This window comes from Triplophysa rosa, linkage group LG2 (genome assembly GCF_024868665.1).
Source record: "Triplophysa rosa linkage group LG2, Trosa_1v2, whole genome shotgun sequence".
Classification (NCBI taxonomy): domain Eukaryota; kingdom Metazoa; phylum Chordata; class Actinopteri; order Cypriniformes; family Nemacheilidae; genus Triplophysa; species Triplophysa rosa.
In genome coordinates this window covers 34,639,039-34,652,540 of record NC_079891.1, presented here as the reverse complement: position 1 = coordinate 34,652,540, position 13,502 = coordinate 34,639,039, and the positions used below count along the sequence as shown (strand labels likewise).

The 13,502-nt window shown below is 36.9% G+C and overlaps 1 protein-coding gene across 1 annotated transcript; it reads right to left on the bottom strand.

Annotated features, from left to right (window-relative positions):
• Positions 1-4,016: 4,016 nt before the first annotated feature.
• Positions 4,017-13,474, bottom strand: LOC130549419 (carbonic anhydrase 4-like). The gene is made up of 8 exons (XM_057326638.1): positions 13,340-13,474; positions 8,456-8,500; positions 8,222-8,386; positions 7,996-8,141; positions 7,422-7,514; positions 7,267-7,333; positions 6,934-7,097; positions 4,017-5,963 (listed from the first exon to the last, which is right to left on the bottom strand). Exons 1-8 carry the CDS (start codon positions 13,398-13,400, stop codon positions 5,784-5,786), a joined length of 921 nt encoding a protein of 306 aa, XP_057182621.1. The 5' UTR covers positions 13,401-13,474; the 3' UTR covers positions 4,017-5,783.
• Positions 13,475-13,502: the final 28 nt, after the last annotated feature.

Sequence of the window (13,502 nt, the reverse complement as noted above, 5' to 3'; positions counted from 1 at the left end):
GGCAAATTTTGCAGTGAGCAACTCCTTTAAGAGCTTTATATGTTTAGCACACATATGTTTAGTTTAGATATAATCCTGTATGATCATTTAGCCTATTATCCTCATTAGCCCCCTAGGCCAATATGTGAGCAGTGTTCTTTTATTTTGTATATTCCCTTTACCAGTTTTAGCAGCAATTTACCAGTAAGTAGTAAGGTTCTTGTAAATAGTCAAGTGTAGAAGCCATGTGTTTGTTGGATTTATTATCATTTGTATTACCATAATTTAACTACAAACATAAACTATAGCTAGTATAATGAAACTATGGTATGTTTAGTTGCTGTGGTTTTACTAAAGATTATTAATTGGAGTATGGTTCCTATATATAGAAAATGGTCAATTTGTGGATACTGTGGTTTTACTGCAAATACCATCCCTGCTGAAAAAAACAATGAATTTTTGAATTAGAATGAGATTTTTAAATTAAATTCCTCTTTGTAGTGTGTTTTGGGTTTTATTCCAATGGGATTTACCATCCCAGCAATAGAATCCATCACATACAAGTAGACAACAAGTATCCATAGTACAATTCCCATTATAACCATTAAATCCATTACATTTTATGTTGTATTTTGCGCAGGGTTCTATAGTTTTTATTTCAACAGGAATACTTCAACTATAGTTACTTCAGTAAAAACATCATTCATTTTCCAAATCGCTTTAAATGATACAGCAGCAGATCAGAAGTTAACACGCACGCGTAGCTCAAGGTGTAGATGCTTATTTATGCCGATCATTTTCATGACAATGTTTCAACGATCTTTGACTGATCGTAACCCACAGATGATTACACCACACTTTAACATGTGCCTTTTTCCTCTTTTATTGTTCTATTTGTCTTTTTAGAGCGCTATCAATGGTGTAGCAGCGCCTACGTTTACATTAGTTTAGCGGGGAACAAGATTTGCGTTAAAAAATCTGCCAAATGGCTATTCAAAGCTTGCCGGAAAACCGCGAGCATAGAAAAACTGAAATACTTGGCAACAGTAAAAGGTCCTGGCAGATCGCAAGCCAGATAAATTGCGCACACAGGAAACCCCGCTGCATAGAAACCATTTTCTACTTTTGGACCTTTTCATAAATGTAGTGGAGTAAAAAGTATGATATTTGTCTTTCAAATGTAGTGATGTTAAAGTACAAGTACTCAAAAAAAATAATACTCAAGTAAAGTACAGATACTCAAAAAGTGTACTTAAGTACAGTACTCAGGTAAATTTACTTCGTTACTGTCCACCACTGCAAAAAACACACGAGGGGGTAAAACCACGACGAACAGGGGGGAAAAAGAAGGCAGGAAACAATAAACTGACTGGACTTGACTAACGTCACTAGACATAAACTGAGACTGACTCGACTAGACTTTGGCAATTCTTCACAAGAGGCTACAAAATGACACAACGTCATACACAGCGGTATAATCCGAAACAAACCGGCACAAGACAGAAAACACAAGGGGAGATTAAATAGGGGAAAAAATCAGGCAGGGAACAGGTGTAGGGCACAAAAACATTACATCATCAATAATGAGGAAGACGAGACAAAGACGAGACCGGAGAGAGCACGTGGCACCCCAAAACAAACAATGCCGTGTCTCTCTCCACACTAAACACGTGGGTACTGCCACGATCCTGACACAATACTACAAAACCTGAACAAGGAAGCAGGATCGTGACAACATACAATATAATAATAAATAAATCACTGATTATAGAAATTCAACCTATTCTCATCAATCGCACAAATAACACGCGCTGTTGCAATATCGTGTAATAATACGTACGCCAAAGTTACATTTTACGTGCAAAAAATACGCCTGTTTTTGCATGCATATGATACGCCAATTTTAGCGCGCGTACATATTAAATGGCAATTTGTCCTATTAACCTGTACCCAAACCCTAAACCAAACGGTATTATTTTAATTCGTTCAGTGTTTCCTCTTCATGTGCGTTTCAAATGGCTGCTCTCCACTGAGGTGCATGCAAACATTGGCGTATCATATGCACGCAGAATTGAACTTTGGTGTACGTATTACACGATATTGAAACAGTGTGTTATTTATATGCAGATCGATGAGAACGGGTACAGAAATTATACATTTCAAGCCCATTTGATATCCAATGGCTGCGAATTATTGTTTTGTAAACTTTTTCGTAAATGCAATTTATGTAAAACACAAATGTCCTTGAAAAAAGTGACCCAAGTCCACTATGTGAATGTGGTGTGCGTGCTTGTGTGTGTGTGTGTGTGTGAGAGAGAGAGAGAAAACTTAAGCAGCAGTTCTGAGAGACAGTTGACTATTCATATATGTTAAAGACTTCTGCTAACACTTAAAGATCACACTTACTGTACATTGAGGAACTCTGAATTCAGGGAGTTATGACCTCATTCTGTTTAGAGGTCAGGTCAGGGTTACACACTCATTTACTGTCATACACATACACATATCAGCACAGAGTATGAGTCAATTAGAAAAGGATTAGATGTTGATACGATTCTGTAGGAATGTGAGATCGACACATATTAGCATTCACAGCCGGGGAAATCCTTTGACCTGAGGACATATCGTCTCACAGAGTGTGTGCTCACGGACAGATGAATGTGAGGGTATCAGAGTACAGCGTGCACATCTAATGCCTGTAGACAACAATACCAAGGATTTCAGGTTAACAGGTTCACCTTTTTTCATTTTTGATAAACAGCAACAAACGGGTGATTGTAGTAAATGGTTTCACACATCTGCACCCAGTGTTTCAATCTTATGAGGCCAAACACTGTTAGACGGATTTGTTGTTTTTTGCATATTTGGCAAATGACTTTCAGTCTAATTGTTATGTACTTTTTATGTTGTTAATGGGCAATCTCCAACAACAACCAAGAGCAAAGATGGAATTCTCGTTATTTTAATACTACTAACTCTTTTGTTTGTTCTGTCTTTCTTCCTGTAAAGCTGCTTTGAAACAATACAACATTGTAAAAAGCGCTCTATAAATAAAATTGAATTGAATTGATTATACTTTATATGTGACCCTGGATCACAAAACCAGTCTTAAGTAGCACGGGAACATTTTTAGTAAAAGACAAAAATAAATTGTGTGGGTCAAAATTATCGATTTTTCTTTTATGCCAAAAGTCATTAGGATATTAAGTAAAGATCATGGTCCATGAAGATATTTTGTAAATTTCCAACCTTAAATATATAAAAACTTTATTTTTGTGAGTGGATGGTCTGCCACAGTGCCACTGATTAACAACTTCAAAGGCAATTTTCTCAATATTTTGATTTTTTTGCACTCTCAGATTCCTGAGTTTTAAACGGTTGTTTCTCAGCCAGATATTGTCCTATTTTAACAACTCATATATCTATAGAAAGTTTATTTATTCAGCTTTCAGATTATGTAAAAATCTCAATTTCGAAAAATTGACCCATAAGACTGGTTTTGTTGTCCAGGGTCACATATAGTATACAGTGGTTCTCAAACTGGGGGGGCCCCAAGATGGATCCAGGGGGGACACAGAATTTGTGGTATTTTATAAATGATATAAATGTATCATATTTACATTTACATTTATGCATTTGCCAGACGCTTTTATCCAAAACAGCTTACAAAAACATTGCATTATACTATACATTTGTTTCTAAATATGTGCAATCCCTGGGATTGAACCCATGACCTTGGTGTTTCTAGCACCATGCTCTAACCACTGAGCCACAGGAAATATTTTATGCATCAAACATCAGAAAAATAAGACCACCAACCAAAAGAATTGATGTTCCAGCGTTGTATAACTGAACATGTTTTTGGTTTAATTAAAATTCTACGTTTAAGATTATAAGTCTTTATTTGGGGGGTAACAAAGCGATGCACGCTACACAAAGGGGGGGCCTTACAACAACAAAGTTAGAGAACCACTGGTACAATATATAGTTGCTTAATTTGGTCCCAAGTAGTATTAAACACTAGACACTTACAAGTATACTAGTATGGTATTTATTACATAGACTACACAGAAAAATAAGCATTTGCTTGCATTTGCATATGTAAATGAGCTTAAAGTACACACATGCTTTTATGAGTGTGCCGTGTTAAACATGTAAACAAGAAAAAAATGATGTCCCTCGGTTTGTCATCTCATTTTCTCTCTAACATTGCTTATTTATTTACAGCTGAAGGATAAGTGAATGAACCGAATCTGTGATATAAAAAGGCATTACAGTAGTTTATTGTTACACTGAAATTCATCATCTACATACATCATCAGCAGGTACATTTTATTTGGCAACCGTAATATCGTCAGCGCATTCATGACTGATCATGTGTAACATGTTCACGAAGACTAAAACGGTCAATGTGCATTTCAAGATACAATACTGCAGTCAAAAGAAAGAGCTTCATTTACATCAGATTAATTCCAATGTCTTAATGCAATAATACAAAAACAGCAGCCGTATGGAAAATATACATACATACATGTGCGGAAATAAACAAATGTGTGTCCGAAGAATAAATGTTGCACATTACCCTGCTTTTGCACACACGATCATATTCTGGGATTTCTGGCATCGTTCAGTGCATATGAGACCCTCGAATCCTTAAAAAATAAACACAAATCATGTGTCCTCACGAAAGACCTAAAACATGTTCTGTGTATTATAGTAAAGTAAGTGTATCATGTGTAACTGGCCACAGACAAAATGCACAGATCCACAATAATAGATTCATCAGAGAGGATGAAGAAGTGTATGTTCTGGCTGATTCCTTTTTATGAAGTGAATTCAGAGTGTTTTCTTGCTTTGTTTCAGGGATCTCAGAATGGTTGACAAGAGCTTTCTAACACTTTCAGACTCGAATGAAATTTTTTGTTGCCATTAACTCGACTCTTAATTCAGGGGAGTAGTTGACGAATAAATCGTACATGTCGTGTCCTGGTGTGACGTTGGCAAAATCTAGAAAACAAACTGTTAATATTACATTGTTTTCTATTATTAATATTTCAATTTATCATATCAAATACCATCAGAGAGATTTATCTTCATTGTTCGTTTTCCTTTCTAAATGTGTGCTTTCACACCACAAGACAAATTTGCATAATAGTCTGTCAACCAGGGGCGTAGCTACATGGTGGCCATGGGTGGCCACGGCTACCCCTGAATGATGGATGGCCACCTATCTGGCCACCTCTGTTGTGCGAAGCAGTTTTAAGATGTGTGTCGGAGTTTACGTAGGTAAAACTCCAAAGAGGAACAGGTAGAGATTACACACACAAGGTTTTACACCTTTGGTGCACTTGAAGGGGTCTGAGTTTGGTCTGTTTAAAGAAAGGTTGTGAGTGTGTTGTTGGCCTCAGAGATGTTGATGATAAATGCTGAGCGTTCTTTTGCTCTGTGTGTTATATCCAGAAACTGGGATCAAAAGCGTTGCAGTGTCATGTTGTAAATATAGCCTCAGTGTGTGTGTGATAGAGAAAGGTCATGCATTTATTTCTCACAGCTCTTCACAGAGGTTCAGTCCTGTTCTATTGATCGTTACGAGTCTGTTCTTCATTCTACTCATGCGGTCGACCGTCATGTTAAACGTCACATTTCTACACAAAACCAGCTACTGTAGTGTTCTGCTGACAAAGCTGCTCTTTTCTTCAGATGGCAGCTGTTTGTGATGTGCTGCTATTCTGTAGGTTTGGCTTTTCTCACGTTGGTCTGTTGTTTTGTTGAGAACTCGTTGTGTTCATTGGGCTCGGGTGGCTTTAGCTCAGATGGGACAGAATGAATGTTGTAGTGATGGAGACAAAGAGAAGCACAGCGCTGGCCAGAACCGCCGGACCGCTCGACCGATAAACTGTACGTCCGTTGCGAGACTGTACGGGTCGAAACGTTCCCACCATTGGTTTCCCGTCGTGGAATTTTAGGGAAGAAAAAGCTCGAAGCTGTTTGGAAAACGAAACAAAAAAAGTATTCATGAACAGCAAATGTGTTATACTGAAGGCTTTACAGTATGATTGAGCAGTAATCATAATGTAACCAAAAACAAGTATACTTGAAGTTCGTTTATTAAGTAGGCTCCGGGTATTTTTTATGCAGTAAGCATACTAATATCAACGTACTATCACTATACTTGTACAGTAAGTGTACTATTTTAGTACTACTTTGGACTAAATTGGCTAGCTTTTTAGTCTATAATTGTGTACTTTTAAGCATACTTAGTGTAACAGCGATAAACTTTAAGTATACATTTAGTTTACAATTACATTTTTCTTTTGTACTTCAACTATGTTACAAGTGAACTTACATGTATGCTGTTAGTTTACTAGTTCAATACTTCTACATGTTTTTTAGTTTATGAAAGTGCACTTTGAAGTATCCTCACGGTAAACTACTAGTTTAGTAGTTTTATGCTGCAAGTAAACTTGTTAGTTTTATGTAAGTACACATAACATCATACTTATAGTTGACTATTTATTTGATATAATAGTTTTGCACATTTAGTATGCTACGTTTTAATATTAAGATGTTTAGATATAAATGTTTATACATGAAATATACATGTACTTTTGTGTTGATTTTAAGTATATTTCAATTCTTAGACTTTTCTAGGTTTCGTAAGTGTACGACGTACATAAAAAGTAGACTGAAAGTATTCGTTTGTAAGTAGTATAAAAAAAACTTTGTAAGGGAACTCGTTATTGAAGAATTTTTGTATATATTTATGAACAAAATGAATAAAATGTGAAGTGCACGCTTCACAATAAAGGTGCTTCACAATACCTCAACGGTTCAATAAAGAACTTTTAACAACCGAAGAACCTTTCGGTTTTACAAATGGTTCTTTGTGGCAATTTTTTTTTAATTCAGATTATAAAACGGTAAGAAAGAAATGGTTCTTTAAAGAAGTCGTACCTGTTCTTTGTCGAGAGGAATGGGATTTTCAAAGACAGTCCAGACCACAGCTTCCATACATCCCGGTGTGGTCAGAGATCCATCGTAACGGTAATAGTTGGTCATGTTTTCCTCCGACAGAATGAACTGATTGAGGGAGACTTTACGAAGCGTCGCGTTTCCATCTGCAGAGATACAGACAGAAAAATCAATCTCATCTCAAGAGATGGTTTACACAGCTTACAGCTCACACAAAATGCTTTAACAAGAAATCATTTACATTCAAAACTGACACCTTAAAATTGTGTTAACATTGCATTGAAGCTTTAGTCTGTAATCAGGTTTTGGACTGACTTGTGTTCTGTACGCTCCTCAGGGCGTAAATGAACTGGTCGTATTTTTTGTTCGGGGTGTTTGACTCCTGTCAGAAAGAAATCGTACGATTTTTTAATCATATTTGGTCAAAGTCGTTTCTCCACTTGAAAGCTGAAGAGCTGTGAACATCAAACCTCGTAGAAGAATCCCAAAACGGCGATGCCGGATGGGTCTTTTAATGCATCTTGTATCCTGTTGTATCTTTGTTTCATGTGAACGATATGCAGCTGAAGAGAGAGTTCATACATTCAATAAATAATAAAACATTCCTTCATCATAAAGTGTTTTCTGTTTGATGCTTTTAAAGGAGCAGTTCACCTTCATAATGACAATTCTGTCATTATTTACACGCTTGTTTTAAACCTGTGTGAATTTCTTTCTTCTGCAAAACACAAAAGAAGATATTTTGAAAAAGGTTAGTAACAGAAAACCCTTGGTCTGCATTGACTTGCATTGGATTTGTGTCCATACAATAGACGTCAATGGGGACCCAACGGATTTTGGTCACCGACATTTTTCGAAATATCTTCTTTTGGTTTTTTTTTCGGAAGAAAGAAAACCACACAGGTTTAAAATGAAATTTTCATTCCTTTAAATAAAGTGACTTACATTTGCTTAACTCATTCATTAGGCTTTCCTGTTTGGTTTCTCTTTTTCCAAAACGCACATGAAACGAATCTGTGTGGTGTGTTATGTCGTTGTTCATACCTCCATAGGATACTGCTCTCCATCAACGGTGTGTTCAGAGCCCGGACCTCCGTCTGTTCCCCAGTGAAGGTGAAACTGAACGGCTTTATACGTGTCTCCCAGATTTCCTCCCGATACTGCGGCCGTGATGGGTAGATTCACCTGAACTGAGATTGAGAAGAACACGTGACATCATGTTGTTATCCTTTATCTTCGACTTTTGCCGGTCTTCGGTCTGTGCTCTTACCGGAGTGACCGTTGTTCCTGACGGTGCTGTCGAAAGCGGTCTGGTAGCCGGTGAATTTGAAAGGCGTCAGACGCTCGTCCAGTTTGGTTTTCTTGGTCACTATGTTGACGGGAGACTGTCTGGCGTTTCCACAATCAGCGTTTACTTCACTCCAGCGCTCTGGACCTTGAGGAAACAGACGTGATGCTGTGATGTGTGACATCCAGCGTTGAGAGGTCGAGATGTTTGACTTACCTTTACAATGTCCATCACAGCTCACTTGTGTCTGATAACACCAATCTGAACACAAGCACACAGGTATATGCTTTAGCATTCATTTAGCCGTGTCAGTTGTCTAATCAAAAAAACATTGAACATCCTAGCAGTTTAGAGTTGAAGGTGAAGCTGTATTGTGTCAATGCATTTTATGAATCGACTGTTATTGTTTCTATTTACATTTGACTATGATGTCAATAGGATGTGCAGAGAGATGTATGGATTTCAGCGTGTGTTTTCTTCTCCATGGTTCTCAGAAACGTATAACATTTTGGTTTAACACTAATGACAAAACCATATTTCTCAACAACAGATAAACAAAAATTTAATTCATAGCATAAAGTGTACTACATCATTTGGATTTAAGTGTGTGAAGTGTGCAATGCACAATTTTTCTATGACATTTTGTGCTTTCATCTTCATGACGTCATATTTCAAATAATGACATCGTTTTTTCTCCTTTCGTTTTCGGATTTATACATTTCAAACTTGCATTGACGGGTCAAAAAAAAACGTCTCGCTTGAGGATAAGTCGCATTTGTACAAACTTGTCCTTAGAGTGACCTGCTAGAAATCACAAATACGTTTTTGTACGTCTCACTATTTTATTTTCATCTCATTTTGTTACAATGTCAACGAAAATGTATCCTTCCATGTTTATGAGACTCGTCTTCGATTGTTTGGTTGTCGTGTTTCGTGTCTCGCACGCAAAGAATTTTTCCCGTATCTACAATCTGTTAGTTGTTATTCTCCACCATTCAAACGACTTTAATACACAGGAATCAACTTTCTATTGTTTGCTAAGTGAACAGAGACACAGCTGAGGCGTCGAGTCTCCGTCTATCTGCTCGCAGACCACTCACAGGGGTCACGCTCTCCTCCTTTATTTTAATAATATTTCACAATGCATGTCTCCACCTCGGAGACGGAACAAACATTTCGACTGTATCTCACAAATCAAATATTTATGAAAAACACGCACGCCATTGAAACAGACGGGTCGGGCGTTTTCTGTTATTTCTGAGTTTAGTCCCACAAGTCGATGGCTTGCTTGTGGAAGTGGAATGTTGGTGGAATGGCACACAACCTGGTCTTTCCATTTCCTTCTGCGGGCACATGATAATCAAACTCACGAAGGAAGTCTATGAGACGGCTTTTCTCTTTAATATCTCAATCAATCATTTCCCCTAGATACCAATAAGATCAAACTGGAAACTAACTGAAACTTGCTTTAGTCTCACCTGTTCATTTTCCTGAGAGAAAAAGTCAGAAATGTGTCTGTCAGTAGAGTTTCAGAAGAGATGTCAACAACAGTGTTGGGTGTAACTAGTTACTAAGTATCTAGTTACTGTAATTTAATTACTTGTCCCTTGAAAAGGTAAAGTAAGGGATTACTGTAATTTAATTACAGTTACTTCTGATGTAATTAAACGAAATACTTTGTGTAATATATGTGTGTGCAATAGTGGAATTGACATCAAAATTCAAAGTCTAACTTTAAAATCCGTGCTTCAATGTATAATTCTCACATTTGTAATACTTTGGTCAGTTAATAAGAGTACTTTATGTAGTTTAATATGATTTATTTGAATGAATTAAAAGAGCCGTTTCATGTCTATCCTTAATCACTTAACTAATCAAAGTTGATAGGATATAGAAAGTAATTAGTAATAAGTAATTAAATACTTTTTGGAGAGAGTAATTTGTTCAGTAATCTAATTACACTATTGAATATGTAATTAGTAACTAGTAATTAAATACTTTTTCTGAGTTACTTGCCCAACACTGGTCAACAATGTGTCAAACTTGGCTCAGATTTGTCAAGTCTGCAATCAAAAGTCAATGTTATTGAAGATCTCGGTATGAACTCAAACATTTCTCATCAGATTTACTCAAATCCAGATTATTTGACCTCTACAATCTACGTTCATTTTACACCTCCAAACTCGTGTTTCAACAATACTCTCATTTGATTCTGTTTTTCTCTTAAGCAATTTTAGGAGAAACATCTGAGACCCAGTTGAGACTGAAGTGAAACAGTGTTTGTTGGTATCGTTAAAGAATGTAAGCTACCATTAACGTCGCCGCGCGAGCACAATACCTGTCTGTTCACTGCGATGTGTTGACATGAATTAACAAACGCCTCTTTGATCAAGAGAGCGGCACGAGAAACAAAGTGAACAATAGGTCACTGTAATAACTCAAAGAGCCAAAGACAATGCAAAGAAAACAATCAAAATTTCAATCGCATCAACCAATACAAAAATCCTGCAGTGATGTATTGTGTTTATGTGACTCATACATATGATAATAGGGTTTCTGCATCATAACTCTTTCATTCGCTATATCCAAATATACAAGATAAATGACTACACGATGGGCTGCCGTACAACTCGTACGAAACATAGTGAGCTGCCCACCTAGTCAACATTTTAGGCATCACATGTGCATCATGTAGGCTTTAAAAAATGAAAAAAAGCAAAATGATGCATCATTTTGGACAAAATCTCAAGCTATGTCTATGGAATATCTACAATTACAGTTTGCCGAATATCAACACAACTACTGTAAACATACAATTACACATAATGCTGCTAGTTCAAAAATGACTTGTGATTTTTTTAACCTCTATTCACATTTATTTTATTTTATTGACTTAATTGAAGTTGCTAATGATGGAGGTAAGATTAAAGTCACTTTGCTTCTCAATAAAAAAAGAGCTCACACTTAGCCTAGCTACATCTAAAAGCGGGTTTTATGTTTTGGAACATAAAACATTTCATGGAGCGATACAATCGACGTTTTATTGACATACAGCCCCAAAAAGTATTTGGACACTTTAGTATACACAAAATGACTTTGCGACTGGCATTGCATTAGATAACTGTGTGCAAGAAAACAATTCTAGAGCTTCCCTCTAACTAACTTTTCTCAGATATTTTTGTAAAGATTTTTAAGTAATTGCTGTCAGGTGATGTTAGTGGATGTATTAAATCAAACCAGTTAAAGGAGTAGTTCACCTTCAAAATGAAAAGTCTGTCATCATTTACACGCCCTCTTGTCATTTCAAACCTGTATGACTTTCTTCCTTCCCCAGAACACAACAGAAGATATTTTAAAGAATGTTGTTAACAGCCCCCCATTCCCTTGCTTTGGTTACAATAGAAGTGAATGGGGGCTGCTGTGCTGTTCGGTTATCAACATTTTTCAAAATATCTTCTTTGTGTTCTGCAGAAGAAAGTCTTACAGGTTTGAAATGACAAGAGGGCGTGTGAACAAGCCCGGATTGGCTAATCGGGAGGACCTGAAAGATTCCCGGTGGGCCGGTCAGTTTTTTGGTGTTGTTACGCCACTGCAGGGGCGGACTGGCCATCTGCACATGACGGAATGGATGGAGGGCCACTCTTGGTCAAGAATGCCAGGGCCGATTTTAAGTCCCACTCCGCCCCTGCGTGTAAATGATGACAGAATTTGTGAACTACTCCTTGAACTTGTGATGTTCCTCTAACATTTGACAACCACAAAGTGCCACAAAACTTTCTGTCTAATGCGGATTGATAACATGGTTATTTTCTTAAACAAAAGATTAAACAAAAGGTAAACAAAAGATTTGCTACTTTCCCTTATGGAAATTAACCTTAGATTTACCACAGTAACCCTAGTGGGTACTTGTAGTAAAACTATGGTAATACAAAAGGTGATCAGTGCTCTAAAAATACAGTTTTACTTTAATAACCATTTCCATTCTGGTCAGGGCGCGCGTTTCCCATCTGTCGGTAAATTGATGCTGCGTTGCGCTGAGGTGGTAACCATAGCAACAGTCCGACAATCGACAGCTTGATGCGACGATCGCATTTTATATGAAATATGTTGTGATTATATAAATGATTTAATTGTATTCAAGATAGTAAACGATGGCACAAACTCAGAGAAATACTCGAAGTTTAAGCACAGGTGCAGTTCTGATCGTGACGTGAATGTTGTGTCGGTGTCTTCACTCGACTGCAGTGTGCTGGCAACCGATTCTGGATTATTAGAGCCCGTCCTACAGAAGGGACAGAATCTGAGTGTCCTTGAGGAGAAAATAGCTCATCCTCCTGAACGTGGTGACGAACAGACACATTGCGCAGGATTCTTTTCATGCCTCGTGGACTTTTCTAGGTGTTTCGCGCTCGAGCAGACTGTGAAGGTATTCCCAATAAAACAGCTCCTGTAGCGATGTTTGGGTATGAGAATGTGCACGTGCAAATCAGCTGACATTATATTTAATTCCAATAGTCACGAATTAAATGTTAAGCAAACAGTGTGGTCGTCCTTCTTTTGTTTCTGACTTATGATTATTATTGAATTGTTACTGACAAAAAACAGCAGAATACACGAAAAACATTAAAACATTGTGTTATTTAAAAAACATAAATATATATAACAAAAAAACTATAATATCAGATAGTGATGACTGGATCAATCAATGCTGTAATAAAATGCCTAAACAATCACACACTTCAATTTTGAGCATAAACACATTTTGGTAAATATTATTATTAGCCTATTATGAGCATTTTAAGACCAAACTGAGTTTCTTTAAATGACAATAATACTAATCAACAATAACTGCTGACTTTTAAACGTAGCCTATTTTCTCTATTAATATTGTCATTCATTTGCATTAATTCATGAAGTACAAAGTTCACGTCGATATTCTAATCAGGGTTTTGCACAAGAAATTAATCTTTATTTTCGTGAACAAATAATCTGTTGCATCCATTAAATCAAAAACTTTGACATTTTCTGTGTAAACTGCAATAAACTGAATACATGAAGAATGAATAAAATAAATACATGCAAACACATCATTGGACTCACCTGCACTGCTGGATAAATGCAGAAGGAATGACAGAAGATAAAGTGAAATCAGACTCTTCATTGTGACTGACTGTGCTGTGATTCCAGCATTGAAAGCAAATGTGACCCTCTGAGAGTCTGATGTCCTCTTCTGCTTTAATATATCTGTCAATGAACACGATGG